General features: G+C 49.4%; 1 protein-coding gene across 1 annotated transcript in view; it reads left to right on the plus strand.

Annotated features, from left to right (window-relative positions):
• Positions 1–20,702, plus strand: part of Lhx4 (LIM homeobox 4) — a 41,559-nt gene that overhangs the window by 13,235 nt on the left and 7,622 nt on the right. Inside the window, exons 2-3 of the mRNA XM_008829738.1 lie at positions 3,833–4,004; positions 19,906–20,108. Coding sequence (XP_008827960.1) covers positions 3,833–4,004; positions 19,906–20,108 — 375 coding nt within the window. The remainder of the gene's footprint in view (positions 1–3,832; positions 4,005–19,905; positions 20,109–20,702) is intronic.

Here is a 20,702-nt window from a genome sequence, read left to right on the forward strand (position 1 = left end):
TATGTGTATGAGTGTTTTGTCTACATGTATGTAAGTGCATTGTGAGCTTTGGATCCCTTGAGATTGGAGTTAGGACTGTTGTGAGCTGTCCTGTGGGTGCTAGGAGTCAGCCTGGGTTCTTTACAGGGGCAACATGTGCTCTTAACACCTGAGTCATCTTTCCAGCCCCACTTCTTTTTACTTTAAAAAAGTATCTTTTCCGGGCGTGGTGCCTGCCTTTAATCTCAGCACTCGGGAGGCAGCAGGCAGATCTCTGTGAGTTCAAGGCCAGCCTGCTCTACATAGTGAGTTCCAGGACAGCTGGGGCTACAAGGAGACCCTGTCTCAAAAAGACCAAAAAAAAAAAAAAGTATCTTTTTCTGTGTCTCTGTCATCTGTCTCTCTGGATGGACAGTGGAATACAACAGGAAAGGTTTTTATCTTTTAATTGAAAAGGTGCCCTTAATCTATCTCTTACATTTGTGCCAAACCCAAGGGAGCTGGTTGGTCCCCAGGCCTCCTGTGGGGACCCCCTAGTTAAGTAGTTCAGCCTGACTTAGCGGGATGTCTTCTAGCTCAAGGCTGGGTGGTCTGTCAGCCTTCAGCGCCCCCTCAGCGGTATGCCCTGCTCTCCCTCCTGCCGCTCCCTGCATACATTAGCCCTAATGTATTCTCTCTTGAATACTCATCATATTAAGTCTCCCGCTAGGTACCTTGCTCGAAAATAAATTTTATGGTCATACATCCTCGCTCTCATCACATGCATTTGTGGCTGGGAGGAGAAATACAGTCGTATTCCTCCTTGGAGAACAGGCCGAACAATTGGGTAGGATTAGGCTGTGGCCCTGGAGCCCTGAACTTGGAAGCTGCGCTGCTTCTGCCCAGTGCTCTTCCTCGGACTCGGAATCCAGTCCGCTCACACAAAGAAGTCCCCAGTGGTCCATCAGGTCCGAGGCGCGGCGGCGCTCTGCGGTGGCGGTGCCCAGTTGCTGCAGGACGCAGCCTCCACTCTGCGCTCAAGTGGCCCCCCGCACCCACCGTACTGTGACCCGCTACAGGGGCCTTGTTCAACCTTCTTCCTCCCGCTCCGTTCTGCACCCTTTGCCTTGATTCATTTCCTTGAGCTGGAAGGGTTTCTGGGTTGTCTGCTTCCTCTCCCTGCATGATGAGAGGAAGCAGCCCTCCACACCATCCTTCCAATTTCAACCACATCCAACCCCAACCCATCCAACCCCTCCCCTCCAGGAGTACTAGACCAGCTTTACCCTCATTCTCCCTTGCTGGAGGCTGGGCTTATCTGGCTATCGGAAGCTGTGCTTCCCCGACCCCCAATCTCTCCTGGCTAGCTCAAGTGCCACCTCACCTTCCAAGCCATCCCCTTCCCCTCTGGGAGGTTGCCAGTCCCTAGTGGCCCCTGAAAGAGGCCACAGTGTGGCTGGATAAAGTGCCTAACCCGAGGCACACAGGTTTGCCCCCAGCCGGTCAGGGTGGCTGTTGAGCCTGTCAGGGTGGCTGTGTGATGGCCATTCTCTAGGGCTCCACTGGAGGGTTGGGAGGTAAGTGCTGAGATACTTTATCAAGGCTCAGAAAGATGTAGCCTACCAACATGTGTGCTCCTCAGGTGACTTTCCTTCCCCTAAAGCAGTTAGTCTATTTTTTAATCACAGAGAAAGAACATGATGGAGGTTTGTGGTGTACAGGCCCTGACATTTTCCCTCATCTTGATTGGTTCATAGTAGTAATCCTGGGAGGCAGTAACATCTCATCACCCCAGTTTTCCAAGTGAGGAACTGCAAAGGGGGTTATTTGTCCAAGGTGAAAAACAGAGGGAGGATTTGAACTCAGGTGTCTGGTGTGTCCTCCCTGTCTCTCTTGTTAAATGGCTACCAAGGACAAGCAGAACTCCTTGGTATGTACTCATTAGCTGAAAAATGTCCCTGCCACAGAGGAAAACACTTTTGTTTTGTTTGAGACAGAGTATCACTATGTAGCCTAGTCTGCCCTCTGCCTCTTGATTCTCCTGACCAGCCTCCCAAGTGCTAGAATTACAGGTGTGTGCCACATGCCTGGCTTGGGAAAAAGCTTTGAAATAGAAAGAAAAAAAAATTGCATATGAACTGGGACAATTAGCAAGTGTCCAGCCTGCCTGTATCTACCTCAGTGTGACTCCTGGTACTTGTGAAAGGGATCAAGGAGCAAGACATTGGATAACAGATCTGATATTCAAGTGAATGCTAGTACTGCTTAGGTTCTCTAAGGAACAAGTGAGGTTGGGGCTTAATTGGATCCAAGGTGGCCACTTAGGGCTATTGATGATGTTGAACTGGAGTTACAGACGGTTGCTAGCAGGCATGTGGGTACTGGGAATTGAACCTAGGTCCTCTGCAAAAGCAGTCAGTGCTCTTAACTGCTGAGCCCTCTCTCCAGCTCCCGCTATGAAGATTTTGATATGCTCAATTTTTTTAAAATCAGTGTTTTCCCTATGTTAACATTTTAAGATTCATATCCCACCCATGAGCATTATAGGGGTAAAGAAATATGGGAATCATAATCTATCTGGTTTTGGTACTTTTGTTGACATTGTGGAGAGTGTAGGAAAAACCAAGGAACTGTTTCAGGTGAGCTTTGTAATGCAGATTGGAACAGTTGTTATCTAGTAGTTAACCTTATGAAATTATCCTTTTGTGCCAAGCACCTGCTAGTTGATGAAGATGAAATACTGCTCTTGCCTCCTAAGGATTGCTCCTTTCCAGTGGGAGTGACTGTGTGCAAACCATTAGTAAAAGCAAATTATAACAGATAAGAGAAACTCCTTATGGAGTTTCTTATGAGTGGACCTCATAAGTGTATACCAGGAGGATTCTAGAAGAGGGCCAATGCTTGACTTTTGTGTTTCTAGTCTTACTGTTTGTTATTTCCCCTCTTTTAGGTGTGTGTGCAGAGGAGTATAGGGAAAACTGGCCAGAGACACTAGCGCAGTTTGTTCATCCAACCATGGAAGCCTGACCATTGAAAAGCTTTTGCAACAGTCAATGATTTAAGATACTATCATACCTCCAAGCAATTCCTTGATAAAGATAATATGTCAGAAAAACATGGGACAGTGATTAGAGTTCAGCTGCAAACAACCGAATCCACTTTCATTACCATATGTTAGGTGACTTTCAATTTGGTGGAGCCAGCTCCAGGCTAAGCTTCCAGGAATAATTTCCAACTTCCAGAATTTCATTGCCTTTGCCAGGTGACTGATCAGAAAATTTCAACCACAGTTCCTCATTGCCTCCACTAAGACCCACACCAGTATGAGGTGAGCCTGCCCCTCAGCTATCCCTACATTAACTTAGTTCTGAATTAATGTTTCTCTAGGTGCATCTGATTGGCGGACTCTCAATCAACTCAAAACACAAGCTGTGGGCCGGGGTATGGCTCAGTAATAGAGCACTTGCCAAGCATGTGTGTGGTACTGGGTTCTATCCTTAGCACTTCAGAAACCAAGCTGCAAGGGAGTCTGGAAAAATCAATGGATAGATTTCCAGTCAATAGCACAGGATAGAACATCAGTAGGGGCCAGACTGTTTGAGCCAATCATTGCATCTGTTGTACTTCAGGATACTGAGATTCCCTTGAGCATCCTCAGGCCTGAACCTTGGCTTAACCACACCCCTGATATCATTTTCTTTTCAGGCCAGATGGCCTCAGTCCATGCCTAGGCATGGTTCACTTTGGGGCTAATGTTTTAGTACAGCTTCTGCCCAGTAGTGAAAATATGGCAGGGTTAGGTCCTGTCAGGCATTTATTTCATGGTCTTGTCTGACTATGTGGAAGGCTCACACTGTCTCTCCTCTCTCCACAGAGATCCCCCAGTGTGCTGGTTGCAACCAGCACATTTTGGACAAGTTCATCCTGAAGGTCCTGGACAGACATTGGCATAGCTCCTGCCTCAAGTGTGCAGACTGCCAGATGCAGCTGGCTGACAGGTGCTTTTCCAGAGCCGGAAGCGTCTACTGCAAGGAAGACTTCTTCAAGTGAGTCACAGCCTCCCAGTCCTCACCTGGCCACCTCTGCCTCCCGCTAGGAAGTAGGGAGAATAGGGAATCTGCAGGGCCTCCCACCTCCAAGGAGTTGGCTAGATCCTGGCGATCCCTTCATTGCAGTCCTCCTGGTCACCAGCCCCATTATTGACTCATCTGGGCTCTTCAGGGTGGGGATCCAAGAGGGCCAGGCTTCTCCATAGAGAGGAACTGCTCTTTTTGCCTTGAAGAACTGAGGATCAGGGCTTTGCTGTATCATTCTAGAGAGCCCAGAGCAGGTGCTTTTAGCTTTGTGTTCTACCCTTGAAGGAGCATTCATGGCTACATTTCCTTGGTGGCTTCCAGGCCTCAGACTGGAAAGAGCTGCTTCTGGAGGGCATCAAACCAGGCTCTGTTGGCATTGTCATCTGAAGTGAAAATGCGTTAAGAGGCAAGAAAACATGTTAAGGGCAATTGCATGTGACAGTTAAGGATCCAGTCTGCCTGGGTTTGAAACTAAGTATTGGCTGTGTTCTTTTGGTCAGCTACTTAATTTTGTGTCTCAATTTGCTTATCTGTAATATGGGACCACTAGTACAGTTCCCATGTCATATCAGCTTTAAACATGTCACCATATGTAAAGTTCTCATGGAACGTTGACTCTAAAGATTGTCTTTGTCAGTCTGGGAGGGGGGTCCACTAGGAAAATCCAGTCTGGATTTTGAGTCAGGGAGACCCTCCTAGAATCAATTTTGCATATTTTAGTATGTAGTTTCTTCCTAGGATCCATTACCTGAGGCTGATTCTTTATGTAACACTGAATAACCAGCCACAGGAAAAGGGTGGGAGTGGCATGTGTGTGGCACTCAGCCTCTTGCCCATACACACCAGCCCTGGGAGTCCCATGAGAGTGAAGCAGGGCTGCCAGAGCAGCTCACCAAGACCTGAAATAGCTGCAATGGCCGGCCCCTAGAGGCAGTGCACAGTTTGGGATCATGTGCAGTATTGAGACAGGGAGGAGACGATGGGAATTTCTGGGATTTTCTCAAATTTCTTTCATAGAGTCTTACAGGTTTCCCATACTTCTGACCTTCTCATTTCCATTCTTTCCACCTGCATGTTTAAGCCTTTGTCCTTATTTTCCTGTCTCAGGGATGCCCTGGCCAGGCAGCCCAGCAGCTCTTATGGGACCTTGGATGGTAGGATTCTTTGTGGTATATTGCGTGTCTCACTGCACACATGAACATAAGTCTGTGTGAAAGAAGGGCCAGAAGAGGCTGAGGGAGGGGCAGCCTTCTGTGATAAGGACACCTTCCTCTGGTTTGTTCTTGCACTTTTGAAAGCCAGAGAGAGTTCTGGGTGAGGCAAAGACCACATAACCTTCTTAGCCATTGAGAGACAGAGGTGAGGTAGGTCCTGCAATTTCTCTGGGTCAGATATCAGAATCCACAGGGATTGGCAGGTCAGGGCAACCCGTGAGGGTACAGAGAGGCTGTCAGGGCCATGGACCCAAGACTTCCTCACCAGAGGCCCACTGTCCCCCATCCCCAGCCCTTAAGCTCCAGCATTGCCTTGGGGCTGTGTCTGGTTTTGACCATGGCTAATTCTGGGAAGGGGGAGACAGGGGTTTGGCAGAAGGCATGACAAGGAAAAAGGGTCTCCTTAGACTCAAGAGGGGCCCAGAGTGAGGGCAGCGGAGGGATTACTATGCCTCTTTTACCCGGGCCAGTACCCCTGAAGCCCCTGCCTCTATGACCTCCCCATACTATGGCTCCCATTTAGCTCCTTTCTGGACTTTGCAGCACAAACCTCTCCAGACCAGCTCCAAACCTCTTCACAGCCCAGGTCCTGATCCCCTGCTTGCTCTTTCCTCAGGGCCCTTCTGCCCAGAAAATACCCTGGTTACAATATAGCACTCTGGGAGGCTTCTGCCCTGGGCATCCTTCCAGTCCTCACTCACTAATTCCTTGGTGACCTCTTCCCAGGCATGATTTGCATTTCTTACTTCCACACATGTTCCAGGCTGCTTCCTCCTCTAGGAAGGATGGCCATAGTCTCAAGGGTGACCTACCTGTCCATGACTGCTCAGAGACTAGCCTTTGAGGATGGGAGCCCTGGGAAGCACTCTCTCCCTTCCCCTTCTCTCACATGGGTGACTCAGGTCTCCTTGTTCCTCAGGAACCTGCCATATCTTCCTGTTGACTGGGGCAAAGGGTCTATATGGTATTCATTTTTCCATCCTCCACATAAGCACTCAAGTCTTGCCCATAGGCTGTTGCTTGATGTGAACAAGAAATAAACTGTGTAATGGATTTGCAAGGGCTTTGGCAACCAGTTTTTCCCGTATTTTGCACGACTTTGGGGGGAAATTCAGTCATAATTATTTCCTTTGCTCTGCAAGACTGCTGCTTCTTAAGATGATCTGAACCAGGGTTGGCAAGCAAGGAGCTGGCCACGGGTTCAGTGCTGAAGCCAGGCTGTTAGCTCGGTGAGGTGCTGCAGTGTAGAAGGAACATAAAGCTAAGGCTATTCTCTTCCCTGGGGATGGAGGGCCAACCAGAGGGGAAGAGTGACACCTTTAAAGTTCCTAGTGAGGAGAATGGACTTACAGGCCCCACCCAACTTTTGGGGACGGCAGCTGCTTAGATAGGAATCATGGCTGCAATCCCCATCCTAGGTAAGGACTGGAAGGGAGCAAGCTCCCCAGGGTCAGAGTAATTTTACCTCCCATATCCAGGGATTTTAGGACCTGCTGCTCATTTGGGACAGGCCTGCTCTTCATAGTTTATTAAATGTCATCTACTTCCACGCAAGGGGGCTGCTACCAGCCAAGAAAACCTCAGGGGTCTGGCAGGACGGAAGGACAGGTCCTGGAACCCCAGGTCACCTTCTCATCTCACACTCAGCTACAGCAGAAGTCACACCTGTGGGAACCCTGTGGAGGGATGGCAGGTACCATGTACTTGAGCTTGCCTGTCATGCCTCAATGTGGTTTCAGGTGTGTGGCATTTGGAAGCTGACTCTTACTCTCCCCAGGCCCTGATCCTAGTACAAGGAGACATGAAACCAGAATCCTTTCTATGTGTTCTTTGAAGAATCAGAAAAGGGAAACCATGGTCTTTTCTGGTGGGCGCTTAGCTCTGTTCAGAAACAGGGGCAGGACACATTGGGTGTACTGACCAGCACAGTGGCTCTAGGTTCTTAGACTATTTTCACTTTTATCTCTGCCCACAGCAAGGGACAAGGCAATTATATTATGGCTTTGAACAGCCCCAGGGGCATCCTCTGCCTCTGTTCTATATGCCATTTGCAAGTCAAGGAGGGGATGTGAATAGCGCCCCCTGGAGGTGTGTATTATCTCAGCAGCAAAAGGCAGTCCCCAGAGAGCCCCAGGTCAGGACTCCCATGTAATACTGGGAGCAGGCAGCAGGGAGCAATGTTGTTGTATACCCAAAGAAAGAAAAACTGCCTGCATATTGCACTTTGTGGTGCATTTTTCTTTTGTTCTCAGTAACAAGGCCTGATTTTTGCTTTGTCTGTTGTTATTGCTTTCTGGTCCATGGTTTCTCTTCTTTAAAGGAAATAAATCCAGAAGCCCCCCAAAGAGGTGTTGAACTAATACAGTGCAATGGGGCTGTGATTTTCTCTGAGTCCAGTGTGAAACTTGAAGCATTAGGAAAGCCACCCTCCATGCAGAAGACATCCCAAAGCCATGACAATGCAACTCCTCACACTGCATTTGTTAAGCATGTCCTTTCTAGACCATGTATCCAGCAGGTCATGGGTCCCATGTCTGCTTGTACTAGGACCAGGGTCTGGGGAGAGTAAGGGTTTGGGAACAAGACTTCTGAGTCCCCTCCTCATCACCCACCAAGTCCAGTGAGGAGCCCTGGCAGTTCTCTAACTGAAGCACAGTACACACAGGATGGGTTCCCTGCTCTGGGAGCTGGGTTTCAGTGTGGTTCTGTTAGCAGCCAGCTGAGTACCACTAGACAAGTTCCTTAATCTCTTTGGGCCTTACTGATTTCTTTAAGAAAATTAGAAATTCTTGTTTTGTTTGCTATGGAAGAGACATGGTACATAGGATCATTTTGCCAAATAGAGTTATAGAAGAGCAGGCTGGTGAATCCAGATGAAACTTTGTTGCATCTGTCCTATCCTTTACAGCTGCTGCTCAGCAAATGAGCAAGTAACTAGATCTTTATCTCTCAAGAGCTCACACTGACCCACAGAGTGGGAAGAAGATAGTGGCTCACCATGTCCACCTGGTGCTGGGGGTTTTATGAATATCTCTGGGTACCTACCTGGTTCTGATATTGAGAGCCTGGCTGTCAGAGCCCCCTCCCTCAGGGCTGGGCCTGCTCCCACCTCGCCTATTCTCCCCTTCCCAGCTTTGAGAGCTTCTGGTAGAGATGACTTGTAACTAGCCTAGAGTGGCTCCTATCCAGGTGGGGCAGCCTGGCTGAATGTGGAGGGCATAACAATGTAGTAGGATCTAAGCCACAGACAGACTTCTCTGATTACTTGATGTGAAGGTTTGGGAGAGAAAGCATGCTTCTTAAGATGGGAAGGCAAGCATGGCTGTGGAGTAGAGGAGAGTGACGTGACGTTTATCTAGGGTTTAGGCAAAGAGCAAGACTTCAAGGACATTCCAGGCTGTTGGGAGTTTCAGGCTACCCTGGGCCACCAGGGATCTGTACTCACACCTGCCTGTTAGAAGCTGTGGGAGATAGTCTCAGACCTTCTAGAGCGCTGCAGTTCTAGGAGACTCCTGTCTGAAAAGTAGTGCTGCTTTGGGGTGCCTCCCTGCCCCTGAGGCCCTCACCTTGCTGGTCAGTTAGGGGGCTCCCTGTATGAATGAAGGCCACATCCCCAGGGATCTGTGTAGGCAAACATTTCCTCCACCTCAACGCCCCTTCCCCCAGTCAGTCAATCTCCAGGTGGCTGTCAGCCAAGGGCAGGTAGGCAGCGTCCTTGGGGCTGTGTGATTTATCCCTGCAGTTCAGGACGCTGTGTTTTAACTCACTGGCTCTTTGGCTACTGCAGGGTGGTTTTGTTGGCTGTATGCTGATCTTTGCTGGTGGCCTCTACCCGGTCCCTTGGTGACTAGAGTCTCTATCCCTCATCTGCATTGTAGGCAGAGGCCCACAGGACATGGGTTCATTTGGAGGAGGCAGGCTTGGCCTCTTTTGGGGTGGATATCATAGAAGGGGTGGGTGTTGGGCTTGAATCCAGACCTAGTGTGAACTCGAGACATCAGGCTTTATTGAACCTCACTTTGCCATCTCCAAAGTGGGAATAAAAATGTCAACCTTTTTGAGTTACTATGAGGGTTGAGTAAGACAAAGCAAGTGCTAGCTAGTTACCATTATTATTAGCTATTTTCATCAGGGAGGTGATGGTACATCCGTGTAGTGGTAAGAAAAGAAGGGAGAAGGCATGCCCCGGGGGCCAGAGGCTGGGGTGACATGGCTGCAAAAAGGCTTGGAGACAGATGGGCAATGGTGGATGGAAGTTGTGGAAGTGACAGTGGCAAGTCACATCACCGGAATAAATGTCCACATTTTGGCATGGAGGTGAAGTGGGAACCTGTTGCTCCAGGATGAGGCTAAGGCTATTCTGGGACTGGTTGATAGTTGTGGATTCAGTCTGGAGCTAGAATTTTGCTCAGTATTTCTTGTAACTATATACCTGCTCTCTCTCTCTCTCTCTCTCTCTCTCTCTCTCTCTCGCTCACACACACACACACACACACACACACACACACACACACATACACCACTATACTGAGGAACATGCATGCAGGAGGGTCTCTTTGACATGTGGCTTTCCATAATTTCTGAATAGGTTATAGTCTGATTCCCTTGCTAAACAAATTAAACCTTTTAAGGTAACGATCAGATGGTCCAGATAGTGCCTGTGCACATGGATATTTGTAAGACTCAAACACACTGGAGGGACCAAGCCACAGTCATTTGTGACAGCCAGTAATCAAGGCAGAAGCAATTACTTAGCCCAGCAGGTCCCCCCTGGGGACCAGCAGCCATGTATCAGGCAGTGATGAGCCCAGGATTCTGTCTGCCTATCCTGAGCCCTTGAATTTAGCTATGCCCTGTGACTACCCTCAAGAGCCCAGACTCCTGACATCTGTGAAAATCACATCTCAGGTATCTCCTGCCATGGTGGAACAAACAGTTGCAAATCAGTCAGATAGCACTGGGCTGAAAAAATAAGGTCCCCAAGCACAGTGGCTCTGGGTGACATGGGAGTGGCAGATGTGGGCAGCACTCAGGCCAGCAGCAGTGGAGGTGAACCCTTTTATTCTCTCTTCAACCCCCACTCCTGGCCATTTGGGTGGCAAGTCACAATGATCCACCCTTAAGGGCCTTCTTGTCATTCCTACTGCTCCTGTCCCCACGGCCCCTGATTTACACTTCTGTACCAGCAAAGCTTTCTGGCTGCCACCCTTCCCCCTTGTGCCTCCTTCAACCCATATATCCCTTCCCACCAGGTCTACCTCTGGTCACTTCACTCCCATCACCTCCAGAAACCTCCAAACTCAGCATTCCTCAACCCATGATCTGGCTCTTCTTCATCTCCTGCTGAATCTCTAACTAAGGTCTCCCAGGGTTGGCAGAGCCAGGTTCTGGCTTGTGACTCTGTTCCCTGGGGAACTTTCTGTAGTCCTAGAAGCCTACTCCAAGGGGAAGTCACACATGAGGGGTGAGTCCTGCAGCCAATAAGAAAGCTTGAGGGACTAGGAGATGCTCTGTCCCCAAGTGTCTCATTCACTGTCCGCCAGTGTCTGTCATGCCCCTGTAGAGAATGAGGCCTTAAATTTTGAAGGAATTTGGGACACAGAGTTCATCAAATAACCTACAGCTGCCTCAGGCAAGCTAAGAGCACAAGGTACTCAAGACTATCCGTGTATAGATGCTTGGGACTTGTTCACAGTGTGGACCCTGGCCCAGAATCAGAAGCCAGGATGATGTCCTGCTTTAAAGCAAATATCCAAGGTGAGTCTTCTGTCCAGGATGGTTTGATACCAGCTGAGTTGACCCCTTCGCAGAGGTTGACTAACCTGGAGTGAATGAGTGAAGAAGGCCTCTCTTCTAAATCTGGGGAAGATGAATGGGGAGACCTTGGGCCTGACAGCTGACTTATCCAAGTCTGTTGCAATCTGTGAAAATCTGTAACAACAACAACTACTACTACCACCACCACCTAAAAGGCTGTCGTGTTGTTTAGTGAGCTAATTCACATGAAATTTTCTGGTGGACATTACACACTTAGTGCATGTTTACAAAACTGCAGGGGACTGGGCTGGGCCAGACAAGACAGATCCTGGTTCTGACAACCCTGGGTGACCTTGGCCAGAGATTCAACAAGAGATGAAGGGGAGCAAGATAGTGGGCCCAGGAGTGCTGAGCTTGGATTTCTGGAGGCGATGGGAGTGAGGTGCCCAGAGGTGGGCCTGGTAGGAAGGGATATTTGGGTTGAAGGAGGCACAAGCGGGAAGGGTGGCAGTCAGAAAGCTTTGGTGATGTAGGCTGTTAAGGTCAGGTCCTCTGTGCCCATTGCTTCTAGGGAAGCAAATCTGAGTTTTGCAAGGAAGGAGAGGGTACAGCCCCTATATGAATTAGTTTTCTAATTGCTGTGATAAAAGCAACTTAAAAAAGGAAGGGCTTATTTTAGCTCACAGTTTAAGAGTGGAGTCCATGATGGCAGGGAAGTCCTGGTGACAGGAATGTGAGGCAGCTGGTTTTACTGTGTCCACAGTACCGCAGCAGAGTGTGCTGACTGCTGGTGTTTTCTCCAAAATTCAGTCAAGACTCTAGCCTGTGGAATGGTGTCACCTGAACTCAGGGAAGGTCTTCCCTCCCCAGTTAAACCGTTCTGAAAACACTCTCATAGCCATGCCAAGAGGAATGTTTCCATGGTGATTCGAAATCTACTCAAGTCCACAATGAACATTAGCTATCAGGGACTCCAAACTCTTTTCTTTCTCACTAGCTGAACTGTGTGGTCTTACGTAAGTCACTACCTGTCTCTGGGCTCCAGTTTCTTTCTCTGGTAAATGAGAGGGTTGAATTAGGTCCGTGGTTCTAGTAACACTAACTTCTGCTCTAGTAACACTAACCTCATAATAATAATATTGCATGTTCTTTAAAGAAAATGAAAACTTTATGGTAAAAAGTCAAATAAGAGCTGGGCGTGGTGGTGCATGCCTTTAATCCCAGCATTTGGGAGGCAGAGGCAGGTGGGTCTTTGTGAATTGAAAGCCAGTCTGGTCTATATAGTGAGTTCTAGGTCTGGGGCCAAAGGGAGAGTCTGTCTCCAAAAGACAAAAAAATAAGTAAACAAATTAAAAAGCCAAATAAAAAAATAGATCATGGGCTGGGAGATGGTTTGGTAGATAAAGTGCTCTGCAAGTGTGAAGACCTGAGTTTGGATCTCCAGAACCCTCAGAAAGCCAGATGTAGTAGCATACTTCCATAATCCCAGTGTGTCTATGGGAAGATGGAAGGCACAGACAGGAGAATCCCTGGAAGCCCATGGCCAGCTAGCCTGGGTATGCTCACACTCACACACACAGGAACATGCATACTATACACTCATTATACAAACACATTTAAAAATAAATAATTACCATGCAGCCATCCTGGGCATGTAGATGTGTGATTGTATGCTGTTGGCAGGGGCTGTATCCCCATCCTCAAGGCTCTCATGTACTCTTGTGTCAGTCCTCTCCAGATGTGACACTCCATCTATGTGTAGAGCAGGTTGACCATACTTGGGCAGAGCTTTATGTGCCCATGACATAGCTGTGGCCTTAGAGTGGGTGGTGATATATGTTGGAAATATTGGTACATACAGTAACAGTAAATATCAGCAACTCACCTGTCAAGTGTGGTGATAGATAAAAGAAATACATGTAGGGAAGTGTCAGCTGGGAAAAAAATATACAGCCTGCAATAAATCACCGCCAAGCAATTAAAGCATAAAATCAAGTTATGCAGTATTTTGTTTCCTTGAGATGGCAGGCCCCAGCAGCTCCCACACATGGGAGGCTGGACTGGGAGCCTGGACTAGTGCCCACTGCCTCCCTTCCAGTGGCCAAGCATGAGGGAGGTGCCCTGAGGAAGGACTCTGGGCTCCAATCCCATCTCCACTGTTCTTAGCTGTGAGGCACAGATACCGTACCCACCCCCTTTCATCTGTGTGAAAGCTCTAGAAGTGGGCCACTCACGAATTCTCCGAATCCATAACCTGGCAGGAACTGGATTCACCTGTGAGCAAAACAGATAAAGACTCTGCTTGCTTTCTTGAGAGCTGGAAAGATGGAAACAGCTGGAAACAGGACATGCTAGGTGCATCTGTTGACATGAGAGCTCTGCAGAGGGAAAAGAAAGCACTGTGGGGTTTCCCCTCGAGAAAGTGACATTTGGAGGGAGAATTATAGGAATGGCAGGAGTGAGCCACACGGGTGTGGAGGAGAGTATTCCCAGATGAGGAAGAGGTGCCGGAGACACAAGAGGCTGTGTGAGGGGTTGAGTGAGCAAGGGCAGCGGTGGAATGAGGTTAGAGAGGCAAGACGGGCAGATGGTGCAGGTCCTGTACAATATTGGAGGGACTTTGGGTTTGACTGTGACAAGGAGCTACTGGAAGGTTTTGAGCAGGGGAAGGAGAGCATGTGACTAGGGCTGCTGCAACTACTGAGGAGACGAGGTTGGGGGGCGGGGGGGGTGCGCAGCCATGGGGGAGGCTGACGACTGCCTGAAGCAGGGGTTAGTGAAAGGGATGTAGGAAGAGTTCTGACACTTGATTTAATTTTGGGCTAAGTCAACAGGATTTGCTGACAGATCAGATGGAGGGTTCAAGGTTTTGGCTTGAGCAATGGATGAATGGAATTGCCACCATCTGCCATGTGCAGATCGTGGGAAGGACCAGAAGCTGAGGTTTAGACCCTGAAGGAAGGTACCTAGGAGCCAAGGGATCTGCAAGCTTGAGCTCAGGGGCCTGGGCTGGAAGGAGAAAGGGAGCCCAGGGGGAAGGGGTAGGCAGGGAATGGGGTGGAAGCTGTGGGGAAGCTATAATGGTGATGGTGGGGGAATCTCAGGCAGGGCCACTGGGCCCTGCTCTGGGAGAGAGATAAACCTCAGGGGATGAGATGTCATGGTGGTCCTGAGTTGACCGCTGGGCTTAGCAATCCTAGGTTACACATGACCTGACAAGTGCAGGTTGATTGGCTGTCTGGGCAGCACGCTGATTCAAGAGAAGCCTGGTCCAGGGGCACTGGGTCATTGCTTCTAGACCTTTTCTGAGGCCTATACTAAAGGAAGTAGAGGCATGGGTAGTAGATGGGGAACATGGAGTTTGTTCTAAAGGGAGATAGAGTTGGGTGATAGATGGAGAACATGGGTTCAAATGTCAGAAACAATGGCCCTGTTCTAGTTTGCCTTCAATTGCTGTGACAAAAGACTCTGACCAATACCAGCTTGGGGAGGAAAGGATTTATTTTATCTTACATCTTCTAGGTTACAGTTCATCATGAGGGAGCTCAAGATAGGAACTCAGGGTAGGAACCTGGAGGCAGGAGTTGAAGCACAGGCCACGCAGGAATGCTGCTTATTGGCTTGCTTCCCTGGCCCATGCTCAATCTGTTTCCTTATACAGTACAGAACAACCTTCCCAGGGGTGGCACTGCCCACAGTGTGCTGGGCCCTCCCATATCACTCAAAAATCAAGAAAACACCCAATAGACATGAACACAAGCCAGTTTAATGGAGGCAGATTCTCCAACTGAGGATCCTTCTATCCAGGTGTGTCAAGTTGACAACTAAAGCTATCCAGCACAGGCATGTATCATGTGTGCTGAAGGAAGGATTAAATGGACAGGAAGTAAATGATGTGGAAGGCAAAGGGGACAGTAATTGGGGGAATCTGATCAGACCAGAGGTAGGCGACCTGTGTCCAAATAGAAAGATGGGTTGTGAACAGCAGAGGCACAAGCCACCTGCAGGAAGCCCCCAGCTATGGTGGTTGGTGGGGGTAGGGGTGGGTAGAAGAGTGGGGAAGCACATGGGAGGTCTTTGTTTAGAGCTGTCTTTTTCTTTGGGAAATGGGAACTGGGCCCCCACTTGAGACTAAAATTGGGAGATGTGTCTGGACTGGGAATCAACATACCTCATTGATTTCTGGGGCCTGTTTAGGTATGTAGAGTATACCATCAATGCAAAGGGAGATTAGTAAGGTGGTGTGCTTTTCTTCAGCTCTGCTAGATGCCTGCGCTTGGGAGGGAGAAATGATGGTAGTGAGGCCAAGAGAGCCAGGGAGTTCGAGGGAAGGATTAGTCAGATGGACACAGAGTCTGCTCAGTAGAGAGGGATGTGAGACCATGGGATTGAGACAGTGGCAGGCACAGTGAAGGTGCAGTCTCCTGGAGTCAGTGCTGGAGGACACTCTGGAGGTAGCATGCTGAGTGGACGAGGGCTGTGGTCCTTCCTGGGGTCAAGGCTAGTCCCTGAGAGCTGGCTCTGTTTTCTGTACTCCCTCAGCCCCTCATACCTGAGTCTTCTGTTAGGAAGATGTTTTGGGGTAAACAGACTTGAGGATAAGGGCTCGAAGGACAGCCCTGAATTGTGGGGCTGAGACCCTATTGCTCAGAGGGCTCAGAAATGCTGGGGACATGTGAAGGGTATGAGGTTCTCCATTCAAGCTCAGTTTGGGGTAGGGGGTACTGTTAGCTTTCTGTTGCTGTGACAAATACCTGAGAGAAACAAGTAAGAGAGGAAAGGTTTATTTTGGTTCATGGTGTAGGGTTTCAGTCTCATTATTGGTAAGGAAGGCATGGCAGGGCAGCTCATATCATATTAATCAAGAAGGAGAGGGAGGGAGGGAGGGAGGGAGAGAGGGAGGGAGGGAGGAAATGAATGAGCATTCTAGCCTTTCTCCTTTCCCCTTTTTATTCCAGCCAGGCTCCTAGCCTATGGGATGGCACCACCCAGATTGAAAGCAAGCCCCTGCCCCCCATTAGTTAACCTTCTCTGGAAATACCCTCACAGACACTCCCAGAGCTGTGCTGTACTAATCTCCTAGGTATCTCTCAATCCAATCAAGTTGACAAGTGAGATTAAACATCCCAGATACCAAGTCTGTGCCTGTTGCCTTTGATGCCCACTCTGTGTCAGGTGTGTTGCTTTGGAAGTAGAGAATTATTTGGGGGGGGGATCTTTTTTCTCCCTGTAGCCTCAGCAGGTCTGGAACTTGCTATGTAGAATGGACTGGCCTTGAACTCACAGAGATCCACCTGCCACTGCCTCCCAAGTGCTGGAATTAAGTGCGGGGATTAAGGGCGTGCACCACCATGCCCGGTGGAAGTAGAGAATTCAAATTCTGATTCTCCTGCTGGTGTTGTGAACTGGAGCCAGTACCTCACCTCTCTGAGCCTCAGTTTCTCATCTGCCACAAGGCATAATGCCTGCTTTTCAGTTTGGCTGCTCTAGAGACGTCTGTGGGATGAATGTGATGACAAAGACAGCAAAGTGGGATGAAAATTTTGTGTTTTAGTATAAACTGCAGGCCTCACTTCAACATGGGGCTCAATGTCCCTCCTAGGAAGGCTTTTGATGGGAACTGCTGTTCTGTTCTTGAGAGCCTCCCTTCCCTGACTACTCAAGCTGTTTTTAATTCACTTGCTTATTCATTCGTCCATTTAGTCATTTATTCTCCTGGTGTTTGTTGTACCCCATGGCTTTGTCAGAGGAGGAAATAACAGGAGGTGAGCCATTAACAAGTCCTTCTTTGCATTCATTTATCTTTTTGTGGCACTGGGGATCAAACCTAGGATCTTGGGCATATTAGGCCAGTGTTTTCCCACTGAGCCACTGTCCCAGTCCACTTCCTTGTGTTTCTGTGATCATTTTGGATGAGCTCTAAGCTGTTGACTGTCCCCTGAGGTTTGACCAGGCACAGCAGGCAGGAAATTTCTAAAGAGTGCGGCCAGAGTGCATGATTGGCCAATTGGGCAGTGTCTGCATACTGTGGGTACTTGGTGACAATACTAAGAGATGCTTTCTGGGAATACCCTTCCCAAGAAGCCATCTTCCCTGACTGGTGGCCATGTCCTCCCTCACCCCAGCATCCTTCAAAACTGAGTTGGTTAGACTACTGGCTCTCTGGGTAAAAGTCAAGTTCGGAGTTGGGGACCCTGGAATTTGAACCATGGTGATGTATCCTGTTATTGCTGGTCACAGGATGATAGTGTTGCTTACCTGGACTTCCTCATCTGTGATTGCAGCAGGTCTGACATTGGAAACTCTAGACCAGTGTCTTTATCACTGAATTCCCACTCCCAGCCTGGCCGCTTATTCTGGGACCACTAACTGTGACTGGAGGTGGGGTAGGGGTGCCTCTTTAGGGCTGGAACAAGCCAGAGAGCACAGGGAGCCAAGGGCATGCACCAGGCCCCCTGGTGAGGATCCTTTTTGTTGTGTTTCAGGAGAAAAAGGTAACGAGGCACAGCTTCTACTTAGCACTGGTATAAATCCCACAATCAGGAAAAGTGCTTCAATGGCTAAAAAGCACTGGTGGGAAAGTCCACTTATTTTTCATTTTTCTTGTGCACTTGCCACCCGCTTGCATGAATCACTGTCGGGATGAGATTAAATTTATCCCCTGTTATCTTTCATGTCTTTGCTGCTCTGGTGTCAACTGGGCTGACTACTGAAAGCCCATCTACTTTTTAGAGGCAGGGAGAAGTGGCCCTCTTGTGGGAGAGGCTGCTGCATGGTTTCGCTCTGCTCCGGGGTCTCCCCTCAGGCCTCCTCTCCTGGGTAGGATTTGCTTTCAGGAGGGTATAGGTCTTCTCTAGAGATGCTTCTGCCCCAGCATCTTCAGCAGCAGGTATGGTCACACTCCAGGAGCCTTCCAGAGCTTCTTGGGTGGGTTTGTAGTGAGCATGGTGGAGACTGTTCATTGGCTGGGATAGAATAGGGAAGGTGTAAAGCACTTTCTAGTGACACATATACAGGCCTCCATTCTGTCTGCCTCCCTGCCCCATGCACACAGGGACACACACACACACACACACACACACACACACGGCAGAGCTGGGTTCCTGGACACAGCCCAGCTGCATGTGGAGAAAACTTGGTCACCACTGTGTTCTGGGCAGTACAGGCTGGTCTGGAGGCTCTGCTCTCCACCCTCAGGTTTAGCCATCTTTGTGACCATGCTCTAAGGGCCTGGTTATTTAGTCATGAATTTTGTTATTCAACAAATACTACCTTTGCTTTTCTGGGTCCTGTATCTCTCTGAAAATCTGACATAAGTCCAGGCTCCCCCTGAGAGGAGTCTGGCCAACTAAGGGGGGCTCAGAAGGCCCAGAACTCTAAGAGTCCAGCTCTTTCTAAACTAAGAGGCATGTCTCAGCCCTTCATACCCCAGGACCTTTCTTGTATTGGTCTCAGAGGAGTAGTTCCCCAACCACACTGCAGGCTGTTGGTGAGAATTACTGATGTGATACGGAGCCCCCACTTCTCTCCAGGGTACCATGTCCCTGGTGGGGTGGGGTGTTCTGTGGACGTGGCAGCTACCCATGCCTGTTGCAGGCCAGTGCAGCTTCCTCAGCAGGTGTCATTACTGCATAAGAGACCCATCATTCTGCATTAATCTGGGATTCATCATGATAGCCATGACCATAATTAATTTATTTGGTATTAATGTGGATGAAATATGTACTGTCCTTTCAGGGGAAATCAGGCTGCCTATAAGCATTAGTTAAAAGGACCATTAAAATCAAACCTTCCCCAGATCCATTAGGCGAAGTCTTTCATCCTGAAGAAGATAAAGTTCTGCTGTGTGAAGTGTCATGAATAATTAGGTTGATTGCTGTTTTAAACTCTGCCCCCCGCTTCCCAGGCCCTCCTGTCTCCCTTCCTCTCTGCCTCCAGAAGGGGGAAGATTTACCTGTGGTCAAGCACCCCCTTACTGCCTTGGCCCCCGTTTCCCTTTTGGTTCTGTGACCTCTGCTGAGGCTCTGTGTGCCCCTGTGACTAGCATCGGGAGAGGGGCTTCAAGGACCTTGCCGGATGCCTCTTCCACCGTGTCTATTTCTGCTTCACCACCCCTGGTAGAGGGAGGCAGTGGGTGGCTGCTTCTTGCTGTGGTGACAGTCCATAAAGGTGTAGGGCCTGGGAGCTGACTGAAGCAGAATTTTCTAAAGTAAGATCCACGGACTCCTTGACCAGGATCATAGCAGGGGCTTGAAAGTGCTTCTTCCTGGGCCCACCTGAGACCATGCCATCTTGGAGCAGCATGGAGAGGGTTGGATTTCCCTGTGTGCCTGATGGAGGAAGGCGAAGAAACAGAGGAACAGAAGCCTTCAGGAGAGCCCCCCTCTGTTGACAGTGCATTTTTTCCAGAGTGCTAGTGTGGGCATAAGCACGTGCTGCCACTACGCCAGCCACACAGGGCCCCCTCCCTCAGGAAACCTTATTGAGGACTGTGGGCTTTAGATGTCGTAGTCCCCAGGCACATAGGGCTCCTACCAGGTTGGTCCTTTCAGTGGCACCACAAAGATGATGAGGAAGGCTGGCGGTGAAGGGTGACTACCTGCTTTGAAGGAGACTTAGAAACTCCTCCACTGCCCTCATGCATTGAGAGGTGTCAGTGTGGATCCCTGGGATGTCAGCCTTGGAATGAACATTGAGCTCTAGATCTAATCCAATCCTTCACTCGCTGTGAAAACAGCGAGGACACCTGGCAGTGGAGTTAGTGGGAAGCTCAGACAGAGTACCTGTAAGCTTTGCACCCACAGATATCAGATGATGGGGTAGGACAGGGTTGATAGACGATGGGGTCAACACCCTCAGCACAACCCCCTTGCCCTAATTCTTTACTGCTGCTCTGACAGGCGCTTTGGCACAAAATGCACAGCCTGCCAGCAGGGCATCCCCCCGACCCAGGTGGTTCGCAAGGCCCAGGACTTCGTCTACCACCTGCACTGTTTCGCCTGCATCATCTGCAACCGGCAGCTGGCCACTGGGGATGAGTTCTATCTCATGGAGGATGGGCGGCTTGTTTGCAAGGAAGACTACGAGACAGCCAAGCAGAACGGTGAGCAGCGGGAACCACCACGTTCCTTTTTCAGGCTGTGCCCACTCACTGAGGTGTCCTCCTCTTTGAGTCCCTCCTGTATAGCCCTCCTGGCACAGCTGACACTCAGCCTCCTCTGAGAAGTGTAATGAATGCTCCACAGTGAGAGTTAGTTGTGAATACCTCCAAACCTTTAGTCCTTGCTGGCTTTGTGAAGCATTCACTAAGCAGTGGTTACTGAGAGCTACTGAGGCCCTTATGAAGTGGTGGGCTGGGAGCAGACACTTTTCTGTCACCATCTTGGTGGACTTTTTGCCTGGAGCATAGCTGGCAGGCTGGGGGGTGGCTGGATACTTGGTTGACTATGGGCATTTGGGGTGCACACTTCTCTCAGCATCCCATGCCTCACAGGATGTAGTCAGTGAGAGCCACAGCACTTACTTGCAGGACTGGCCCATTTTCAGTTGTCTTCTGTTGTCCCTCAGACTGTGGGTTTAGGGACACTGACTGCTGAGTGCCTGAAGCCCCGATGCTGAGTCAGTCATTCTGAGGATGACAGGGAGGAACATACAGCCACATTTTGGGGGACTCAACAGTATGATGGTCTCTACCTTC

This window comes from Nannospalax galili, unplaced genomic scaffold (assembly GCF_000622305.1).
Source record: "Nannospalax galili isolate Female #2095 unplaced genomic scaffold, S.galili_v1.0 scaffold294, whole genome shotgun sequence".
NCBI classification, from domain to species: domain Eukaryota; kingdom Metazoa; phylum Chordata; class Mammalia; order Rodentia; family Spalacidae; genus Nannospalax; species Nannospalax galili.